At 39.4% G+C, this 21,181-nt stretch overlaps 1 protein-coding gene across 4 annotated transcripts in view; it reads right to left on the bottom strand.

The window, feature by feature from the left end:
- CDC42BPA (CDC42 binding protein kinase alpha) overlaps positions 1–21,181 on the bottom strand; it is a 162,249-nt gene that overhangs the window by 39,191 nt on the left and 101,877 nt on the right. For all 4 annotated transcript variants that reach the window (XM_053383008.1, XM_053383007.1, XM_053383005.1 and 1 more), the window contains 6 exons: positions 16,752–16,857; positions 14,579–14,703; positions 11,260–11,365; positions 10,318–10,466; positions 9,105–9,196; positions 6,849–6,925 (listed from right to left, as the gene is read on the bottom strand). In XM_053383008.1, the coding sequence (XP_053238983.1) occupies positions 6,849–6,925; positions 9,105–9,196; positions 10,318–10,466; positions 11,260–11,365; positions 14,579–14,703; positions 16,752–16,857 (655 nt within the window). The remainder of the gene's footprint in view (positions 1–6,848; positions 6,926–9,104; positions 9,197–10,317; positions 10,467–11,259; positions 11,366–14,578; positions 14,704–16,751; positions 16,858–21,181) is intronic.

Genomic DNA, 21,181 nt, shown 5'->3' with positions numbered 1-21,181 from the left:
TTTCAAATATTATATTGCTACCGAGAGTCAGGATGGTGTAGGGCAGGAGGTTAAAATTCCTGCTAAGCCATGAAGCTAAGTGTCATGGCCCACCCTGAGGACTCTGGTGAGGACCATGAGTGCAAGCAAGAGGCCATGAATCAGAGCTCTCCAACTCGAGCCCCCAACTTGGAACTGGGCCCTTCTGTTGAAAATCTTCCTCAGAGTTCTGCAGGCTCCCTCCACCTTGGCTCAGAGGGAGGAGGCTGGACCACTGAATAGCAGGGAGGCCCCTTCAATGATGGCAGAGAGAGGGAGCACCATGGCACAGTCCGAGGTGTCAAAGGAGGAGGAAATGCTGGCATAGTCTCAAAAGAAGCAGACCCAGCCCCCCAGAAGGTGCATTTTCAAATCAGGTGGATTTATGAACTTTGCTTTCAACAGTTGTTGTTTTTTTTAAAAGAGAGAGAGCATTTAGAACATATTTTTAAAATCCTATAATAGAGGGCAACTTAACGCTACCTGCTATCCTTGTTAATAGAATCATATTGGAGTGGTTGGGGCAAAATGAAGACAGTCACTGTTAAAAATTAGCACTGCTTAAAAATGTTAAGGATAATCTGGCAGTTTTACGAGAGGAGCATAAACTTTGTAATATGATCATAAACCTACTGATGGTTGAGAAATATTTTACTTTTCTTGCCCTACTATTCTTTCTTATAGAACATGATGGAAAGCATCTTAAATTCATAAAAATCTATGCTAGTTCAAATTTCCCTTTCTAATAAGGGGATCTCAGCTCAAGACACCCCAGGACTCTTCTATTAATGTAACTTTCATTCCAAGGACAGTCTTCAATGATTACTGCACACCTTCCTGCCCTCCTTTTTTTCTTCTTAAATGAATTTGACCTTACTGTATCCAAAGTATGAAATCAGCAGTCTGAGGAGTTCTGCTTACTGTGATATATTTGTAGGGCAAGAGTGAAGGATGATGGTTCTATAGACCCAGGAACTATTGAGGTTGAGTTGGTGGGTACCTGACTAGGGAAGGGGGAATCGTTCGGGAGGAATCTTTCTAATTCTAGATATTTTGATACTTGCATTGAACTGCACTGAACCAATTTTATTTAATTAATTGTATTGAATTATGGAATAATGACAAAATGCACATCTTTTGAAAAAGCAAACTTAGTGAACTTGTGCTGCTGTCACCGATGATAATCTAGAAACCTACTTCTGGTCATGAATGATATGGGAAGTATGGAGAATGTAACAGCAAGGTCCTCGTGAAATGCAAGTTCTAATTCTGGAAATAATTGAATCATTGTAGCCCCTTCTTCATATTACACCACCTGCACCTTGCGGTGGAGGGGAATGGGGGAAACCTAAATTCGAACAGCACAACATTCTTTATAACTGGGAATGGACAGGGTCACTTAGTATTTTCAGAAAACTACAATGAAGGAAAAAGTTTATTTGAAGTAAAGCATAACTTAGAATGTTCTTGAAGAACATGGGCTAACTGTGCAGCAGGTCCTCAGTGAGCTACCTCTGGAACGAGACAAAATGTAACGCAACAGCACCAATGACTCATTTTCACAGTGGGATATTTGTTCACCTTCCATCTGCAGTCTACTGTTAAGTGCAGCTGCGAACCTAGACACTTATCTTTCCCTAGTAAAAATAGAAAAATTATGTTTCCTTGTTAGCCTAATTAAAGTAAGCTGCAATTGTTCATAGTTTTGTTTAAGTATATAAATTATTTGCCTGGGAGAAACACAAACTTGTGTATTGTGTGTAACAGAACAAATGGAAAGGTAGCAAAGATGGGGCGGTGCTCCCTCAAAAGAATCAGGTAAAGTGACCTCTGTGGCTTGAAGCGCCTTTCAATAGCTGTGGTGACTTTACCCAGCTGGAGTTAGCTTGGCTACAGTTAGCTATTGCCAGGGACTGGCTGGACACTGAGGGGTGGTGGCTGGGTACTGATGAGTGGGCACCAGGAGAAGCGAGATCAGAGACTGACTTTGAAGAAGGGATCTGTGATCTGGGGGAGCCTGTAACAGCCAGGAGACGAGAATTCTATTATTAATAAAGGGGTTGTTTTAAATCTCAGTATGTGGAGACTTCTCCTTCACAGTAAGCAGTTTGTCTGAAGCGGGTAGAAATCTAGCATTACCATGATGCACAAATCCACTGACTATTCATCTACAGCCCCCTTAAATGGATTTACTACCAAGAGCCTCTTAATATAAGCAGACAATGCACCCCAATTCTTGAAATCAGCACAAATTAATTTCCATTTTATGATTGCAGCATGCATATGAAGGAAACATCCTGCTAGTCAGTGCCCTTGTTTGCACGTAACTCTGAGCCAGACCATAGCTTAGCACAAATGAGTAAAAGGTGCAGGACAAACCTTGGTTGCAGCTCAACATTTGCCAGGAGAGAGCTAAACCACAAGCATGCTAAGCCAAATCACAGCTTAGCTTAGAGAAACGCAGCAACAAAATACCTGAGGAGGTGAAAAGCAGCCGAGATCTCCTTTCCACATACTTGTTTGTTCATGCTATGCCATGATTTGGCTTAGCGTGATGTGTTAACAGGGCCAATATCTCCATTAGCTAACTCTTCAGCAGCTACAATCTTCTGAAAACTCAAATTGTGTGGTAGATTTCATCAGTGTGCTTGGGCAACTTAGTTAAGCTACTGTGAACATAGAACTATTGTTGTGTAATAATGTGCAAATATATGCACAATGCTGTTACTATAGTTGAAATCAATTAAACAAGCACTTATAATGAAGGCAAGTAGGATCTTTGATTTGGAGTGAGGTGGGAGTGGAGTCATGCTACAATAAAAAGGTCTTTTTTTTAAAAAAAGGAATTTAAATAAAAGTGCTAGTTCTAATGTTGCAGACTGGGAACATGTATACCGTTCAGAAACAAATGGTAAGCAACAGAAAACAAAAACCTTTCTTACACTCATGTAAAATAGAGGTTTTGAAGCTCTGTTTTGTATCTAGACCTTATCTATCATTTTTACCCAAAAGGTCTACTTTATATAGCTTGCAATCCTCTAAGCCCTGTTGAATCAGAGTGCCTTTGAAATGTACTGAAGATAAAAATCCAATCTAGGTTTGTATCCTACTAAGTCAAGAGTTGATCCAGAGAAATCAAATCAATGCACCTAAGTTAGTCAGGATTAACTGATGTCCACTGATTTCCACAGGTCTTCTCTAAGTATGACCTAGTTGGATAAAACCCTAAATCTGTAAATAGGACAGAAAAGTGCACTGCTGAACTCTCAAGTCCATTTTAAAAGACAAATTCTTTTTTGCTCCTTGTTAACTCAGATAGTTGTCAAATACTTCAATGGTGAAAATCACAAGCACAATGATGACATCACAAGCACTAGAGCACAGTACTACTCACACAATAACTGGATGTATACTTGTGAAACATTTTTTATCAGAATATAAATTTTTATCAGAATATGAGTATTCACTGGACCCTCTTTACATCACCATTCTCTATGGACTCCCATATTCAGTGGTAAGAATATTTTTTCTACCACATGGTTGTATTTAATGTTTTTTTCAAAAGGAGCTGGGATTACAACATTCCTAGTCTTTAATTTATTGATCCACTACAAAAATCCTTGCTTTAAAATAATGCAGTCAATTTGAAAAACATCCATTAGCTGGTATAAAATCAGTTAGGTTAAGAATTTCGTCAATGTCCAATATTAAAAAGTAAAATAAAAATGAATGGTGTTAAGAATCATAATGCTTAGTTGCCATCTGAAATTCAAAAAGTCTGCAGAAATCACTGATATGAAGGGAAAGAAACTGAGCAGAGGAAAGAAAACAGCCACAAAGCAAAGGAAGATAATACACTTACACTCACCCAAAACAAAAACCAAATTGCAGCAATATATTTTAAAGGTCAACTTCTGACCAAACAATATCAATAACAATGTAGAAAATATTAGGGCAGAGTGAGTGTGAGGCATCTCAGCTCCTTCTCATAGCAAAACAAAGCAACAGACACATACACAAATGCATGCCATTAAAAAAGAACTATATTGATAAACACTCAGGATTTAAACATATCAGGAGCACTAAAACCTTCTGTAGATTTTCATGCTCTTGATGGCACGGCTTCTTAAAGTGACTGCATTACTATTCAAATTTGTCAAATCAATCTGATTTCTACTGAATAATTTGCTGGTTTGACTTACGTCATCCATAAAATCAATCAATGAGGATGATGAAGAAGAAAAGGAATCCTATTTTAACGTATAGAGCAGTAAAGAAACAGAAACAGATAGATGAAAACTTCTGTTTTGTGAAAATAACCAGCACCGCCATACTGTTGAGAAATCAAGTGAAGAAAGATTCCAAATGATTTACATATTATTATTTTTTAGTATACCTTTTGAACAGCTTTTGTTAACTGACTATTATTCTACCAATATTACATAGTAGTTTAATTATATTAAAGACAGTGCAAGGGAACACAGGAATGTTGGAACAATATAGACTCTTTAGGTTTGCTGTACCTTTAGGAGAATTATGCAGATGTGGAATGTGCCATTAATTGTCACAATTTCTTAGTGGCAGGATTTTACTATCCAAACTAACAAAATGTCTGTGGCCATAAAGATGGGCTACATCTGTGTGACTGGGCAAGTGACAGCAACAGATTCCTTTTCCAGCTCCAATTTTTCTTCCATTTGCCCTTGCTTCCCCACCCCCTCAATCAATTGGGACCTTCACCCCAGTCCATAATCTCATCTGTGTTTAGATCCCAGGTCCCTGCCTTTACTCAGTCCCCTTTGCTTCAGCTATAGTACATTGCTGTGGTCATGTTAGTAAGGTATCCGCCCAATAGTGATAAAGCACAATGTGTAAACCATAGAACAAATCTTGGTTACAGCTCATGGCTTGCCTGGAGAGAGCTAAACCATAAGCTCAGGTTGGGACAACATACTAAACCAAACTATGGCTGATCGATTTGTCCTTAGCATGGTTTGGCTGAATATAACATGTGATCTTGGCCAATGTGTCTCTTTCTTCCTCAAATTGAGTTCTATTTCTCAGTTGTGCTTACAAGCCCTGTTTCATGCCCAATAAGCACTGGACGCCTTGACCAGAGGCACTTTGGCCAATAGATTGCAGCAAAATACTGGGCAAGGTTTTGCCCAGTATCTTCTCTGTGTGATGGGCTCATGGGAAAAAGCTGTCCCATGAGCCCTTGCTGCAGAAGGGAGGGGAAAGCCTAACGCTGCTTCGCCTGGAGCTCACAGTCATTTTGCTTTGAGAGCTTTCTGCCCATCCACCCTCGGGTTAGCGCCTTAACTGAGCAATTTTGGACTGGAAAGGAATTTCTCTCTCTCAACGTGATTGGCACTTGGTTGGGTTTTTTCGCCTTTCCCTCGGTGAAATTATGGCTTTCCTTTGTTAAGTGGAAGAATGTTGTTTGTATGAGGGTGGAAATGGCATTGGTCAGGATCAACATTGTATAGGGGGGCCCCCACAAGGGGCCCGAGGGGAGGATTGACCATGGCAAATCCAAGTGTGGGTTTGGTATCTGCCTGGTTGGAATCTGCACTCTGGTCCGCCAGTGAGACCTTGCTTGCTTGGCTTGCACCACAGCAAGATTCAACACTGGCTGATTCCTGTCGTACAGGTTGGAGCGATCCTAACCCAGCGGATCCATTCCATCAACATGCGGCTTGTGGAATGATGAACTGATTCTGGGACCCAATGCCATGCCAACCCTTGCCCCGCCTGCTGGTGTCAATAAAGATTTGGCCTGATTTTATCCCATCTCTATTGTACGGTCTGGTTATTTTGCTGCTCTCATGGGTCAGATAATGCACCTGCCTGGACAAATAATAGTTGTGGTAGTTGTTATAGTTGTGTTAGTTCTGAGCTTTCTAAACATTTTAAGCACGACGTCCTTAAATGTAAAGTGTGTAGCTTGCTGTGTGCTAGGAATACAAAGAAGCCTAAGAAGAGGTGTCACGCTTGCTGGTGTCACAAAAGCACTATCATCCTCAAACAGGACAAAGCAATGCTATTCTTGCACGCAGTTCCTAAAGTGAAGGGGGATTTGGGTGAAATTTTGCAGGTTGCTTAGACACAATCTATTATCTTGCACTTTGTCTTGGTTTTCTAATCTCATCTGTGCTAAGAAAGCAGTTCAGAAAGCAAAGGGAGACAAGAGGTTGCAGTATTTTATGAAACTATTCTGTTCTGTATTTTCCATTCATAATAGAATGAGACAGAAATATTGTTAAAAGTAAGATTTGAACCTAAGTGTTTTACATAATAGGGCCCTTACTTTATTTGAACAAGGAAGACAATGGAATCCACAATACTTTTCATTTCTATTTTAAGATATGTCCCGTGCTTTCTATGAAATCAGCAACCTAATTATTTTGAAAAATCAGAGACGTGAAAATAAATGCCTAAAATAAATTATCTGAGAAAATAACAGAATCTGGAGGGTTTCTGCCTTACTACGTATTTGAAGTAAATTTCTGATTTGAACATATGGGAGTTGCAATTAAAAAATCCCTATAGCAATGCATGGAAATAATGCCATAAAAAACAACACAGTATCAAAACCTAAGACAAATAATACACGTTCCTTAGAGATCAAAGGCTGCGATGCTATATACATTTACACAGGAGCATGCATCATTGAACTCAAGGAGACTTGCTTCTGAATAGACATGATAGGCTTGCACGGTGAATTTCCCCCCAACACGTAAGTGTAGTTATTATTTCAAAGCAGTAGTGACCACAAACTGAATATGCATATGACATCAAAATATATAATACATCAGCTGTTTACTTACTTCAAATTGATCCAGAGCAGAGGTAGGCGCATTCAAAAATGCCAAGAAAGAATTCTGTGAGTCTTGGTGCTTTACACCTAGAAAACAGCAGCAAGTCTTTAACCTATAGAAAATGGCCAACTGGGTCATTGTCTATGGGTTGTCCTTCTTGAGTTATCTCTGTTGTTACTCCAAAATGCACCAGCTTGCTCCACAGCTCAGGAAAAGAAAAAGGAAGCAGAGCTGTAACACTCCAAAGTACAACATCATGTCATTTGCAACAAGATCTCAAAATAATTAAGTTTGCATATTAATTTCTTAGCATCTTTTCCTAATCCTCATACTTATAACCATTGTACTTAAAATACTTAGACCTACATCCTCTAGATACAATGAAGATTTCCAGTACTGGTGCAAGTGCACAACTGGTAAACCTCATTGCATCTGAGAACTATTCTCTGGCCTTATATATCAAGAGCTGCTGTACGATGACTTACAAAACTCTGGCCCCTGCAGCAGCAAAAAAACCACTAGTACTGTGGCAGTTGAAACAGTTTTTTTTAGGATCAGATTGTATAACTAAGGACTCAGCTAGACTGGTAAAGAAAAAGTGTTTTATATGCGTTGTCTATGTGATATAACACTGTGACACCAGATGGCATTCTGGAGGGACTGTCTTTCCCTAACGGATTTCCCTGTATGAGTTTACAATGTGTTTAACTGAATCACTTTTTTTGATGTGTCTAGATCCAACCTAAGGCAGAGTAAGGTTAGGTTTACAGATTCACGGAGCTATATTGGTTTGGTCCCCTTATCTCTCCTTTCACAAATGCAGTTCTTACCACACTCTACCATTAAAGGGATCCACTTCTATCTACTCCTCCAACAAATATAACTTCCTGGGCTTTTTCTTGGGTGGTTTTAAATTTAAACTGAGTGAAACGTTTGTCCAGTGCAACCAGAGTTCCATGGACAGTTTTTCAGAGGAGATTCCCCATTATGAAGCTATCCAAACAGTACCGTATTCTACCCTACTACTGATTTGTCACAAGGACTTCACTGTGTCCTTTTGAAACAGCAGCTAATAAGAAGCACCCGTGGGCTTAAATCAGATGTATGCACAATAACTCAGCTAAGTAAACACATATTTTGATCATGAAAACTCACCATCATCAATGGGGCAAAATGGCGCAGCAATTAAAATGAATAGGATGATAGTACATGAAGGAATCAACCTTTTCTATCTTAATGTTCACCCTGATTGTGGTATTGCTTAAGTTGTAACCAGTGGGTTGTGGTTTTTTATTTTTGAAGAATAATAGGTGCCAGTACACACCACCACCATCCTGCTTGCTCCCCCCGCTCTCTCGCTCCCCCTCCCCCCTTGCTACTTCCTCCTATGTCACTGTTGCTTCCTGCACTTTGGTGCAACCCTTACAATCGCCAAACCACTTTCCAGGAAAGTGCCTGACAATCGTAAACGTCGCACCAAAGCGCCTCTGCTCTGGTGCGACTTTTATGATGGCCAGGCTCCTTCCTGGAAGGCACTCTGGCGATCATAAGGGTCGCGCCAAAGCACCTCCAGGAGCCTGTGCCTGCAGCCGCGGGAAACAGCAGCAATGGAGAAGCAAGCGGCAAAGGTGTGTGGGGAGAGAGAAGCAAGTGAGTCGGGGGGCGGGCAAGCGGTGGCGGCAAGATGGTGGCTGGGGGGAAGAGGTGGCGGTACACTGTGCCCACAGAAAAAAGCACTGGTTGTAACCCAGAATGGCACTGGTAAATGATGAAGAGCAAAGTAAACAAACAAACAAACAAACAAACAAACAGAATGATTGTAGGAGCAATCGATAAGACATTTATTTTTGAAAAAATAATTTATAATTTATTTTCCCACTCTATAAGGCTACTCTAGGTGGCTTGTGGCTTAAATCAAAATAATTGGCACATTTTAAATGATTTCTTCACCATATGATACATAAAATATCTGAGTTGTAACTACTCATTATGCCAGCAACTTTCTATTAAATAGTGGTCAACTGCTGTATAGTACAAAAACAAAAGGATTTGGAAGAAAGACTTTATGAACCAAGACAACTGTCCTTCTGTATTTTTATACCAGCTGTGGGTACATCTTATCATGTAAGAGCTATGATGGTGTCTTAGAAGCCAGAGTCCATATTCTGTCAGCACACTCTAAGACGCCATTCTTATTTGATAAGATATACCCAACTGCTGTGGAGTGGATTTTGCCTTCCTTTATTTGGACACCAATTCTCGTACCCTTTTCTGATCGGAGTTCTTCTGTCTCTTTTTTCAGTCTCTCTATTTCTGACAATAGGTCAGAGTTCTTCTTGTCAGATTCCTGTAGTTTGCTTTATACAAATAAAAAGAGAGAGAGATAGAGAGAGATCCAATTAGTAAGGGCCATGTTATTTAATCATTACTTTGAACATATTTTTTCAGCACTGTTCAGTCAAGATTAATGTCAGCCACGTCACACTGTCAGAAGTATAACACAAGACATGTAAGTGAGTGTTACTGTAGCAAGAAACCTTGAAAAAGGAATTAGTGATTGTCTCTGAATATCCTTTGAGTTGGCTCTAGTCTCTGTTTATGAAAAACAGTATGAGCAGAAGGCATGGGAATAAATGATCTCTATTTTAAAATACAGCACTGATTATTTTGGGTGGCCATTTCCTAGCAACTGTGATGTTTACTGGTGGAGATGCATGTTCCAATATGCAACTCCAGTAACTAATTCTGGAAATTCTAGTCTAATACTGGCTTGTTTAAGCCTTTGGCTACCTTTCAAAAATGCATTAATTGAAGCTCGAGTTGGCCATCACCCCTTTATGAAAAATAGCTATTTGGGTCTTGCTATTCGGGTATTACTATTAAAATAGCTATTATGTTAGCAGTCACAGAATACGTTTCATGCCAGTTTCATTGCTGAATTCTGCTATGGGGAAAATTGAACAGAATTCATGCTGCTACTTAGCTGGACTTTTGCTGCTACTTTTAGTTTTCAAAGGCAACTAAAAAGTCTTGCCTGCAACAAGAATTTTATATAAATTATATGACCTGGAGCAGTCAATTTACTAGAAATTATCTGTCTTCAATCATCTCCCTCAATCATTGAATTTCTTAAGTCAACAAAATGGATCGTGATGGAAAAAGATCATTCTTCAGAATCCATAAGCCAATCGTGGTAAACTAGCAGAGGAATGCAGTTTATTGCTTTTTTAAGGTTGTAAAATGCAACATAAATTTTATTTTCCACAAAGATCTTTGAAGCACCTTAAAAAAAGCACAGATTTTCCAGTAATGATTCAATTAACTACAAATTATAGAAGGATAACTTTTGCTTTTAAGTCAGGCTGCCATGAATAACTGTAGGATTATAATTTGACAGGCAATATATTTTAGGACTTATCAGTATGGCTTTTGTAGAAAAGTCTTTGCAAGCTAGAACATTGGAACCACCAATTCTTACCATTCTGTTGCAATATTGCAAGCTTTAACTTTATTTAACTCCTCTTGAATGGCTTGTTTGGCTCGTATTTCTGCATCAAGGGCTGACTGTAGCTCTAACCTTGCAGACATATCCAGTTTTGCAAAACGCCGCATCTTCCAGGGCATGTCCTAAAAAGAAAAGCCATTTCCTTTTATTTAAGGCATTTGTTACATTTCAATCTTATGGTCTTCCAAAAGAGTCCTGGCAATGCCCCAAATACATTATTTTTCTTTGATCCAAGTAATAAAAAAGGAGTTCTACTATCTTATTCTTTTAGGGGCAATAGTAGTTTTATGAAATATTCCATTTATGCTATAGAATACATTAGCAACAATTAAAATACTTATTCCTGGGGTGTGGTGGTGTGGATGAATCTATCACAGAGAAAGTTTCCATGCCCTCTCTGACCTCCTTTAAACAAGCTTTAATAAATTTAAACAAGCTTTAATAAACCTTTACTGTTTAAACTGGGATGTCATGGAATGGAGACTATTGTCCACAACAGTGATTTTAGTCAGTTTGATTATTTAAATGTAATGTTGAAATAACTGTTTTAATATACACTACCTTGTGAACAAATTAAAATCATTATAGAATTAAATGGATGATCACAGAATCGCAGAGTTGGAAGAGGACCCCAGAAGGAGGTATTAATCACCTTCCTGGCCCAGCCAGCTGTCCTGTCCCTGCCAGTTTTCATCAGCCAAGAGGGGCAAGAGTCCAGAGGGCAAATGGTTGCCCTGACCGACTGAAGCACCTTGTCTGCATCCTCAGGCCTTACTAACTGAAACTCGTCCAGCTAATTCTCTGGAACACCTTTCAAGATTCATCTGCTGTAACTGGTAGCTAATATAACTCACACTAAGCATTTATTTGATGGCACAGGAAATCTTAAAAAAAATACACTTAATAATTGCTTACTGTTGCTCTTGCCCCCAAACTGGAGTTCCTCAGGGCCTCTAGTTCTTCAGTCATTTTGGAGGCTAAGGCCTGGAGATAGCCTCGGGCATCCTTTTCATCACTTACCCTAGTCAAGCAGTGAAATAAGATGTAAGAACTTTGGCAAAAACAAAGGCTACGTTTTTGCTCTATTGTGAAATTTAAGTTAGAGAGATAATGAGGATGTTGAAAAACAGCCAGAACGAGAATTTCATAAAATCAATCATAATTATAGAGCAATAAAGCCCAATTAGTTAAGCTGTAAGCAGAAACAACCCACGTGATGCCCCTCAAGTTTTCTTGGGTGCTGTGGAACTGAATCCTTAGCATTTCTAAAAAATAGGCATCAAAGGACATAACGCTCCATGGTCTTGTACTGCTCCCATTCATTTCAGTGGTGCACAGATGGTGACCATTGCATATAATGTAATACTCCCATTTTCTATCTTCATTTCATTTATTGTGTTTATATCCCATCTTTCCTCCAAAGAGCTTGAGGTGGGTACATGGTTCTCCTCTCCCTATTTTATTCTCACAACAACCTTGCCAGGTAGGTTAGGCTGGGAGTGAGTCACCCAGAGAGCTTCATGGCTGAATACCAATTCAAACCCTGGTCTCCCAGGTCATAGTCTAACACTCTAATCATTACACCACTCTGGCTCTCCAAAAGCTGACAATGAGTAGTTGTTTTAAAGTAAATGAATAAATGAATTCCTTTTTTTATTATAATTATAATGAGGGGGACACAGCTGAATAATACATTTTTTTTTTCCAGGAAATCATGATCCTTACAGTTTTTCTAAGCATTCAGGTTGTGAGTGCTGAATAAATGTGTGAATGATGGCAGCAATCGGCATGGAATTAGCATAGCTGTAATGAAGGCCAGATGTTTAGGATCATAGCCAACATGCTCCTTTGAACACATGTAATTGTAGCAACCCACATATTTATGCATTTTTCACACATGAGGGTGCACATGCCTTTTCCTACATGGAGAAGCTGTCTGTTTAGGAAAAGCCACGTGTGAAACAGTTCCAGGGAGGTGTTTAATTACACCACCATTCCATCTGCTTTCAACTGGATGGACCATTTTATTGCAAAATTGTTGTATGACAGGCAACAAAAGGCCCAAATCTTTCCTGCACACAAAAATCACAAATAGGAAACTTGGTATTGAGATCTGTGCAAAAGCTGCATGCATCTTTAGCAACCAGTAGGTGGCAATAAGTTCCAATATGCCATTTGTGCAGTTCATTTGCATTATGTAGAGCTAGGCTGCATTCCTGCAGGAATGGCAGTGCCAGGCTCAGTGTGCTCGGAAAATCTTCCTAATTTTCTCCATGCTTGTTGTTTGGTGCCAGGTCAGTTCATAGACAGACCACCCTCATCCTTGATCTGAACATGAATGGAACCGATCCGAGGAGTATTGCTGAGACCTCGGTGGGTGAGCTGGGTACAGCTGAACTAATTGATGTGGCACAGCATCACCTCACTGTGGGTGTAGGGAGTTTCTGTGATTCAAAATGATTCCATTGACCCCACTTGGGAACCCTTCCACCTTGGGGTTGGGACTGCCATCTGTTGCCAGGTCAGACTGGGGATACCATTGTTGTAACCAGAGCTTTCTTTCAGCAGGAACTCAGTTCCAGCACCTCCAAGGTGGGTTCCATTGCCATTATAAGAGAGCAAGGGAGGCGATCATAGTGAGTTCCTGTACCCTTTTTCTAGAAAAATGGCACTGGTTGTAACTGCTGCCCACAAACTTCTCTGACGAAAGTAGTTTTGGGAAAGACTGAACATTCACACTGAGGCTCTGTCTACTGCTTTTGCATGGGATTTCACAATCTCCATGGCAACCATAGGGCTGTCTCAATTTCCCCTGCCCTGGTTTTAATGTTTGCATGCATGTGTTTTCTTTTCTTGTAAGTTGCTTTGAATTGCATGTGGCAAAAAAACAACAACAAACCCAACACCAATATATTTCATCATAATAATTAGCAGGATCGGTTGGAGAATTAATCTCATATCCTGAGTTTTGACAGGTCCAAACAGACCATACTTCAGGCTTTTGTAATATTCAAGGTACAGTGGATTCTGTGTACTGATTTTCACCTTTCTGCTAGGGAAGTACCTGAACACATAACCACTTAATTTCCAGTCAGTGAGAGAAAATATATAAACATATTTGCTTTACTGTGTTCCCCTCACCCGGCTTGCATGAGAGACTTTTTTTATGACAAAGAAGTACTATAAATCATCCAGCTTAGATTCTTTATTCTTTGCTTCTGTAAAACCAGACCTTCAAGGGTGAAAAATGGACCCTGATCCTTGAGTTTGAATTATGTACATTTATGAAGTGAACTACATTGCTTGGACCACATCCAGTGTTTCAAAGCCCAACGTGCATTGACTAACCATACTCAAAAGCCAGAGCTATGCCTAAATATGGACAGTAAAGTTATACTGGATGTGAAAGCACTGTCTAGCTAACAAGGCTTCCCTAAAAAGACTATGTTTATCCATTTTTACTTAATACAAAATTAAATTATACAGCTGCTATGAAAGCAGATAAAAAGGACACAAACATTTAAAAAATGATACTGCCACAAGACACTAACATTAATCAGTGTAGATGATCTGTGGAAATGTTTAGGTACAGATTGTTTTCAGAGTTACATTTTACAAATGGTCCAAAAATGGAAAAACAAATCACTGCAAAAAATTGTTTTCCCCACTAACAGTTCAAACTCATGCCTGCATCTTTATTTCAGAGCACTGTAAAAAACGGGGGATTGAGCTTTGTCAGTATGATAGAAGGGAATATTAGAAACTATTACTTGAAGGCTACTTTTCATTCTGTAGCAATTTTCAAAGGGGCAGCCTCTTAATATATATGAATAAGCGAACTGCAGTCCTAGAAAGCTTACAGATTTGGTAGTCTTTAAGATGCCACAAGATTCATTTTTTATATTTTGTGTTTTGAATTTAATTTATAGGATACCAATAAAGAAGGATAATATGCCAATTCTGTGACTAAAAACTAAAAAAAACCCCCAAAACCTTCCACCACCACCTTTTATTCTATCATATATGAAGCTACTTAAAATTCTACTAGTTGTTACTTGTATTTGAAAATAGAACAACTATACCCAGTGGTGGTTTACACTCCTGAAAAGAGTTGAGTTTTCTGAAGCTTGAAAACAGAACACCAGGGGACTGAAGAATTAAATTCTGTTTGTCCAAAACAGATCGTGCCTTGTTGCATGAGGCACAGTGGCAGACAGGATTAGAAGGTTCTTACCACTGGATGATCTCCGTGATCTGGGCTTCCCAGTGCGCTACAGATTCTTTTTTGTCAGCAAGATCTCTCATCTCTTCTTCCAGTTGCCGGTTGCTCATACTTAGTCTCTCATACATGGCTGTAAGCTGAATAGATTTTAAAGACAAGAGGTATGATCTTGGCTTGCTGGCCTAAAATGGCTTTTCTTGTGTTTCTTGTGAACTTTTAGAATCCATAAGTGTGCACCACTATTTAAAGAGAGAGAGTAGCAATGGCACAGGTTCTGCCTACACAGCCCGAGGAGGTATGCTTCTGAATATTAGTGGCTAGAAACCACAGGGAAGTGCTCTTGTGCAATTGGGTTATGCTTAAAGGCTTCCCATAGGCATCTGGTTCGCTACTGTGAGAACAGGATGCTGCACTAGATGGGACACTGGCCTGATCCAGCAGGGCCTTTTTGTGTTCTTATGCTCTTCTGGTTGTGTCCTCATGACATATGTTGCCAGAAGCACCTATGTAAAACCAACTACCCCAACCCATAGTATCTATTGTGCAAATGGATCTCCTCAATGGTCAACAAATCACATGCATGGGTGAGTCTCATTGTTGCCTGCGGAATGCAAAAAGTCAAAGCATTCTAGAATTCACAATGGAAAAATCATGCCTGATTTGTGGCACTCACTTGCCAGGTTCTCCTTAAGCACACATTCCTTTCCTATTTCTATTATTACCCTGCCCTTCTGCCACTCTGGGTAGCTTCCAGCACATATAAAAACACAATAAAATGTCACACATTAAAAACTTCCCAATATAAGGCTGCCTTTAGATGTCTTCTAAAAGTTGTGTAGTTCTTTATCTCCTTGACATGGGAAGGCAGTACACTGATTAGAAGGCCCTCTAATTTCAGTGAAATTCAGTACAGTGCTGCCCCGCAAGACGAATGCCTCGCAAAATGAAAAACGCGCAAGACGAAAGGGTTTTTCGGTTTTTGCGTCGCTTCGCTAGACGATTTTCCCTATGGGCTTGCTTCGCAAGACGAAACGTCTTGCAAGTTTGTTTCCTTTGTTCCTTTGTTTCCTTGTTTTCTTAAAGCCGCTAAGCCGCTAATAGCCGCTAAGCCGCTAATAGCCGTGCTTCGCAAGACGAAAAAACCGCAAGACGAAGAGACTCGCGGAACGGATTAATTTCGTCTTGCGAGGCACCACTGTACCATCTAGTTCAATTATGCATTCCTGGGTTTTGTATGAATTCTATATTTTGATGTTTCCATAGTGCATGGGCTGGACAGCTTGTGGCCCTACCAATATTGTTGGACTCCAGCCAGCATGGCCAATAGTAGGGAAGATAGGAGTTGAAATCAAACATCTGGAGGGCTATGGGTTTGCTACTTCTGCCATATTGCATTCCTATTTTCTGAGGTGGAAGCCCTCTTGAGGCACTACTCACATGAAAGGGACAAACAAGGTGGAAGGAGCTGAAGGGGCTACATGTTAGCCACATTCCTGAAGTTGCATGACTTTTCTTACCCCTGATGGGGTAAAACTTCTGAAGTAGGGAGTCTGCTCTCTGTTCCCCATGCAGGAGAAGCCACACAAGTTTGGAGAGCTAAATATACTTCCTTTCACCATAACTGCCCCTTCATAAGAACAATGCCTGAAGCAGACTATAGTGATCATTTTCTTCCAGCTAAGGCTGTCCAAGGCTTTTTCATGTCAATATAAGGGTTATTCCAAAGTCCTGGTGTAATCTAAGTCCAAAACAGTTTCACATTTTTCTCTTTGTTTCCTTGTTACACATTTGACCTTCACCCATATGATAAATTTTATTTTATTCTGATCCCTTATTTAACTGTCTTTCATTAGTATTTTTGAACCACCTAATGAAGTGGTCTGTTGTCCATAAATAATTATGGCATAAGTTTGGATCTGTAATTAACTTTGCATCTTACCAGATGGAAATTACCTTTTGGCTCCTAAAGTAATGCCAATGTATCTTAATCTGTATTATTCAGTAATTTTGTGGGATCTAATCGGAAATGAATAGAGAGATCATCAAATCTAAACTCCCATCATGGGAACATAATTAATTATACTTGAATCAGTATTGGAAGTTATTCACATTTTCCCAGTTCTGTGCTCCTTTATGAATTTTTCAACTTTGCTCAATTTTTTAATTTCACTCACAAAACACTTACCTTATCAAGCTCAGCAGAAAGCTTTTTGTTCTCCTCTGTCAAGAGAATCTTCTCCCGTTCATATTTCTGTTTGAACTCTGTTTCAAATTCTTCTCTTTCACTTTGGCTAAGGGATAATACAAAATGCAATAAATCATTAGCATATATGGAAAATAGTACAAATATATGCTTCAACAGAAACCTTGCAGAACATTAAGGACTGACATATACAGTAACTAAGAAAATATACAGTAATCTGCACATCCACTGAAACTGGAATAACATGATTATCTGTTTTGCCTCAGGACAACAAGACAATGTGTTCTGTGTTAGGAGTACGAATTAACCTCCCTTTAATGTGGGACACCAGAGTCCCAGTTAGCAGGCATTTGTCATTCTATTGTAAAAAATACTAAACATTGACCTCTTATTCACTGTCCAAATACAACATATTGGATAAAACCAGTGAAAGCAATGGAACAAGTTAAAGCTGCATTAATTTTTGAAGGAAATTAGGCAGGGCTGGAGTTCTCTGGATGACACCCAATCTTGCTTTCATGCTGTGAGAAGGTTTCCACGAATCTCAAACAGTCATAGTTAAGAGTAAACATTATGATTCAATATCCTTATTCATTTTTACAACCCTTTGCAATTCTGAAGCTAGTGAAAGAAAGAGTTGCCATATATGGTGCCTGGAACTGCAAAACTCCCGTGCATGAAGATTCTCATTAGGTTAATCGAATGGTCCTAATTATGACAAAATCTAATACGTGAAAACATCCATGTGTCAATTTACCAGATACAAAATAAGCCAAGCACTTTCTAACCATCACCACAAGTAACAAATGTACAATTACCAGATTGGAGAATCCCACAAATGAAAACAAGACACCTACATCCTTCCCTATAGTCCTGTCCAGGCCAAATGCATTGCTAGAGAAGAGATATGGGAGAGCAAAGAGCAGATACTTCTATGAAGAACGGGGAAGCAGTCCCCAAACTGGCACAAAGATGAGCATGAGCCACTGGCTTTAATTCCAAAATCTGTAAGTGGGAAGTTTATGGAAGGGAATTTGCCCTCCTCCCAGTACTTCCCAGGAAGGCTCTTTAGGACGTGTGCTGGGCCTCCAGCACACAGAAGAATGAGACTTTTCAGGGGTCACAGGGGTCTAAAGTGGGAGGAGCCATAGGACTTAGAATGCCGAAAGGTGCTAACACCAAGTAAGGCCTTTGGTTCTATACTGTCCACACTGACCAGAAGCAGCTCTCCAGGGATTTGAGCAAGAGTACTTCCCAGCCCAACCAGAAACCTCTGCATGCAAATCTGCATGTACTTTAATTTAACTGCAAACCGAATAACTCTCAAGATGACCAAGAGCAGCAAATAATGGGATCCCCAATTTAAAATCTTTATCCATTTGGATCCCTAGTTTGTTTTATTTATTTCAAAATATTATGACTTTTCTATGTGGCCTATTATTTTATCGCTCTACATTTATTGAAGTATGCCATATAACAGATGTTGAAAGCCTGCTAGAATCAGTAGGCCTTAAATGCCCATCATAAAGCAAGTCAAGAAGGAGCATGCTGGGTCTCCCTGGTAAAACAGGGGATGCTTCTCCATCATATCTTTAACATCGTTAGTATAACCATGGTAGATTTCACTGTGGCTGTAATGCTTAACCAGACCTGAGGGCAATGGATCAAGGGAGAGGGAATGCTCAGTAACACACACTGTTTCTAATCTTTCACCATGGTTAAGAGATTTCAGTCATACTGGCCTGCCTTTCACATCAGGCTAAGTCAAACCATTGCTTAAAGTGAATGAGCAGGCATGTGAATTAATATGGCTAATATGACCCAATACGCCCACTCACACATACAAACAAACCAACCACACTGCAACCAACCGAACGTACCAACCTCTCATCTCTCACACAACAAACATACATACATACATACACACATACATGGCCTACTCACATCATGCTGACAAAAAACCTTGCACAAATATACAACAGAAAGAAGGATCAGTATCCCCCCCCTTTCCCCGATCGCGTAATGTCTATGACAGCAGTGTCTCATACCAAATGTAACTGAACTGTGAAAAAGATTCTATGAATTGAAAACAGAGACACTATATGTACTCTTGTTATACAAGTGCATCTGTAATAAAAATATTTTTTTTAAAAAAGTGAATGAGCATACATGGAGAGGATATTGTGGTTGTTTTTCTCCTCTCTAGTTGTTTTGTTGAGCTAAGCTACAGTTTAGCTTATGGAGTTACCCAGACCTGGGGTAAGTGGTTTAGTTCTGTCCATACAAACCATGGGCTGTAACTGAAGTTTTTCCTACAGTTGCCCATTTGTGGTCTGTATTGAGAGAGCTAAACCATGAACCTGGGTTCATATGACACACTAAGCTTAGATCAGCGAAGTGCAGCACTAGAACGACCAAGAAGAAACAATGCAGATCCAATATTTCCAGGATCCTGCATGTTTGCTTATTTGTGCTAAGCTATCGTTTGGCTTAGTGTTACATGTGAATGAGGGCTATGTTGGCACAAAGTATTGGTGATAGAATTTAGTCAATATTTCTTACAGTTCAGCAAAACTACCCACCAATGTTTATCAGCCAGCATTTGAGCCATGACAATAGTACTCAGTAAGAGTATTTTTGGTTTGAATCTCCTATTTCTAATTTGAAATTCATTTACTGCTTCAATAGGACTTTGAAATATAGCACAGGAATATCAGACCCAGCTCTGAATTTGTGTGTTGCTAGGCATCATTTGAAACATAACACTTCATTCTAACAATGTAGCATATTAATCACTACTGTTTAAACTCTAATTCTGTAATCCAACACCACCCATCCCTCTCCCCAACCAACAGATTCCATGCATATGAAGAACAATCTGGGAGAAAGCCAAAAAAGATTAAAGCATTAACTATCAGGGGAGTGGATAATGGGTCTCACAGCTATGTGGGAGACATGGGTTTAAGGCTAACTTCTCAGACAACAGGTCAGAGTCTTTAATTAAGCATTTGGTTGCATTTTTGTCTTAGTTTATATGCACTTAGTACTTTTGTGCTTCTAGTATTGGTGGTTTCATTCACAGCTTGTGAAGTAGCTTTAAATTTGCATCTGATGCAATATGAGATGATGGGGAAAATGCAGTATGAAGCTTTTATGTTAAACCACTTTGGTGGTAGCCTTAGAAATCTGATGTGCTGTGAGTCTCAGCTGAGACTGCAGCGGAAAACAGCTCTCCTGAAAGAAACAAGACCAGTAAATAATGGAACACAGGGAAAAGTCAGAGGTAGTTTAGAATGCTAGCTCAGAGCTAAGCAAACATAAACTTTAGAGCCACAGTGGAGAGTATTTGTTCTTTCTAGTCTCTGAAACACTTCTCCTCTGTCCATACACTTCAGTTGTCTTTTGGCTCAAGAACTGCAGAAAATGTGAAGCAGAAACCAGAGCGTGGTTAAATATTTCAGACTGCAGTCAAAGCACACTATGGTCTCATTGGGCCTTACCTGTAAGTAACCATTCATAGGATCAGGCTCCAAGTATCACAAAAATCAGTGGAAATTTAAACACGCATACTAAGTTGCACCAGTGAATGTGTACTAGGTCGATACTTTGTAAAAAAAAGAGGGAAAACAGTAAGTTCCAGTTCTATATATATTTATGAGATGTTACATGTTCAGGCATTTGTCTGAACACATAAACTCTGCATCCATGGATGGGGAAATGCACATTTGTGCACTCAAACAAATGCCTGAAAATGCCTATGGTGTCATCATTTAAAGATATGTTTTTACAGTGGAAGGAGAATACAGATGATGTCCTTTTGTAATTCTGAAATAATGATATGTAAAACTGATCAGTACTCCCCTTGCAGTATATTCAGTTTTTAAAAGAATACTCAAAACTGTTCTAGGCACTCCTTGGAAACATCAGTAGATGTCACCATGCACTGTATCATGTGAGGCAGTCCTTTGTTTTTAAATGAAGGCTAAGCTAAGCAGGGTAACCAATATTTAAAAAGAAGCATAAACTCAAAACAAGGTAGGCTATGATGCATGAACCTGCCAATATTTTAGTGACTCCCCCTGGGAACATAAACTGGAACATAAATAGGCTTTTTCAATACATTTTTGAATCAACATGAAAGCAACAATCTAACTAACTTGCTTTAGTTCCCTGCAAAACCATGGAATGAATTAAAAGTACTCCTGCTCATTCACTGAGGTATTCAGCTTGTTTTTTGAAAGAATTTAAAATTAGTGCTGTCACACAGCCTATCCTGCCTACATGTTATTTTGATAAAGGACATTTTCGGCATATTGTTTTGTTTCCTATTTCTCACAATGACCCCATTTGGCAATTTTATCTCATATGCTTCCCGACTTCTTTTACGTAACTTCCTTTCCACTCTTTATATC

This window comes from Podarcis raffonei, chromosome 3 (assembly GCF_027172205.1).
Source record: "Podarcis raffonei isolate rPodRaf1 chromosome 3, rPodRaf1.pri, whole genome shotgun sequence".
Classification (NCBI taxonomy): Eukaryota; Metazoa; Chordata; class Lepidosauria; order Squamata; family Lacertidae; genus Podarcis; species Podarcis raffonei.
The sequence above is the reverse complement of the archived record's forward strand: the minus strand, read 5'-3'. Positions and strand labels throughout refer to the sequence as shown.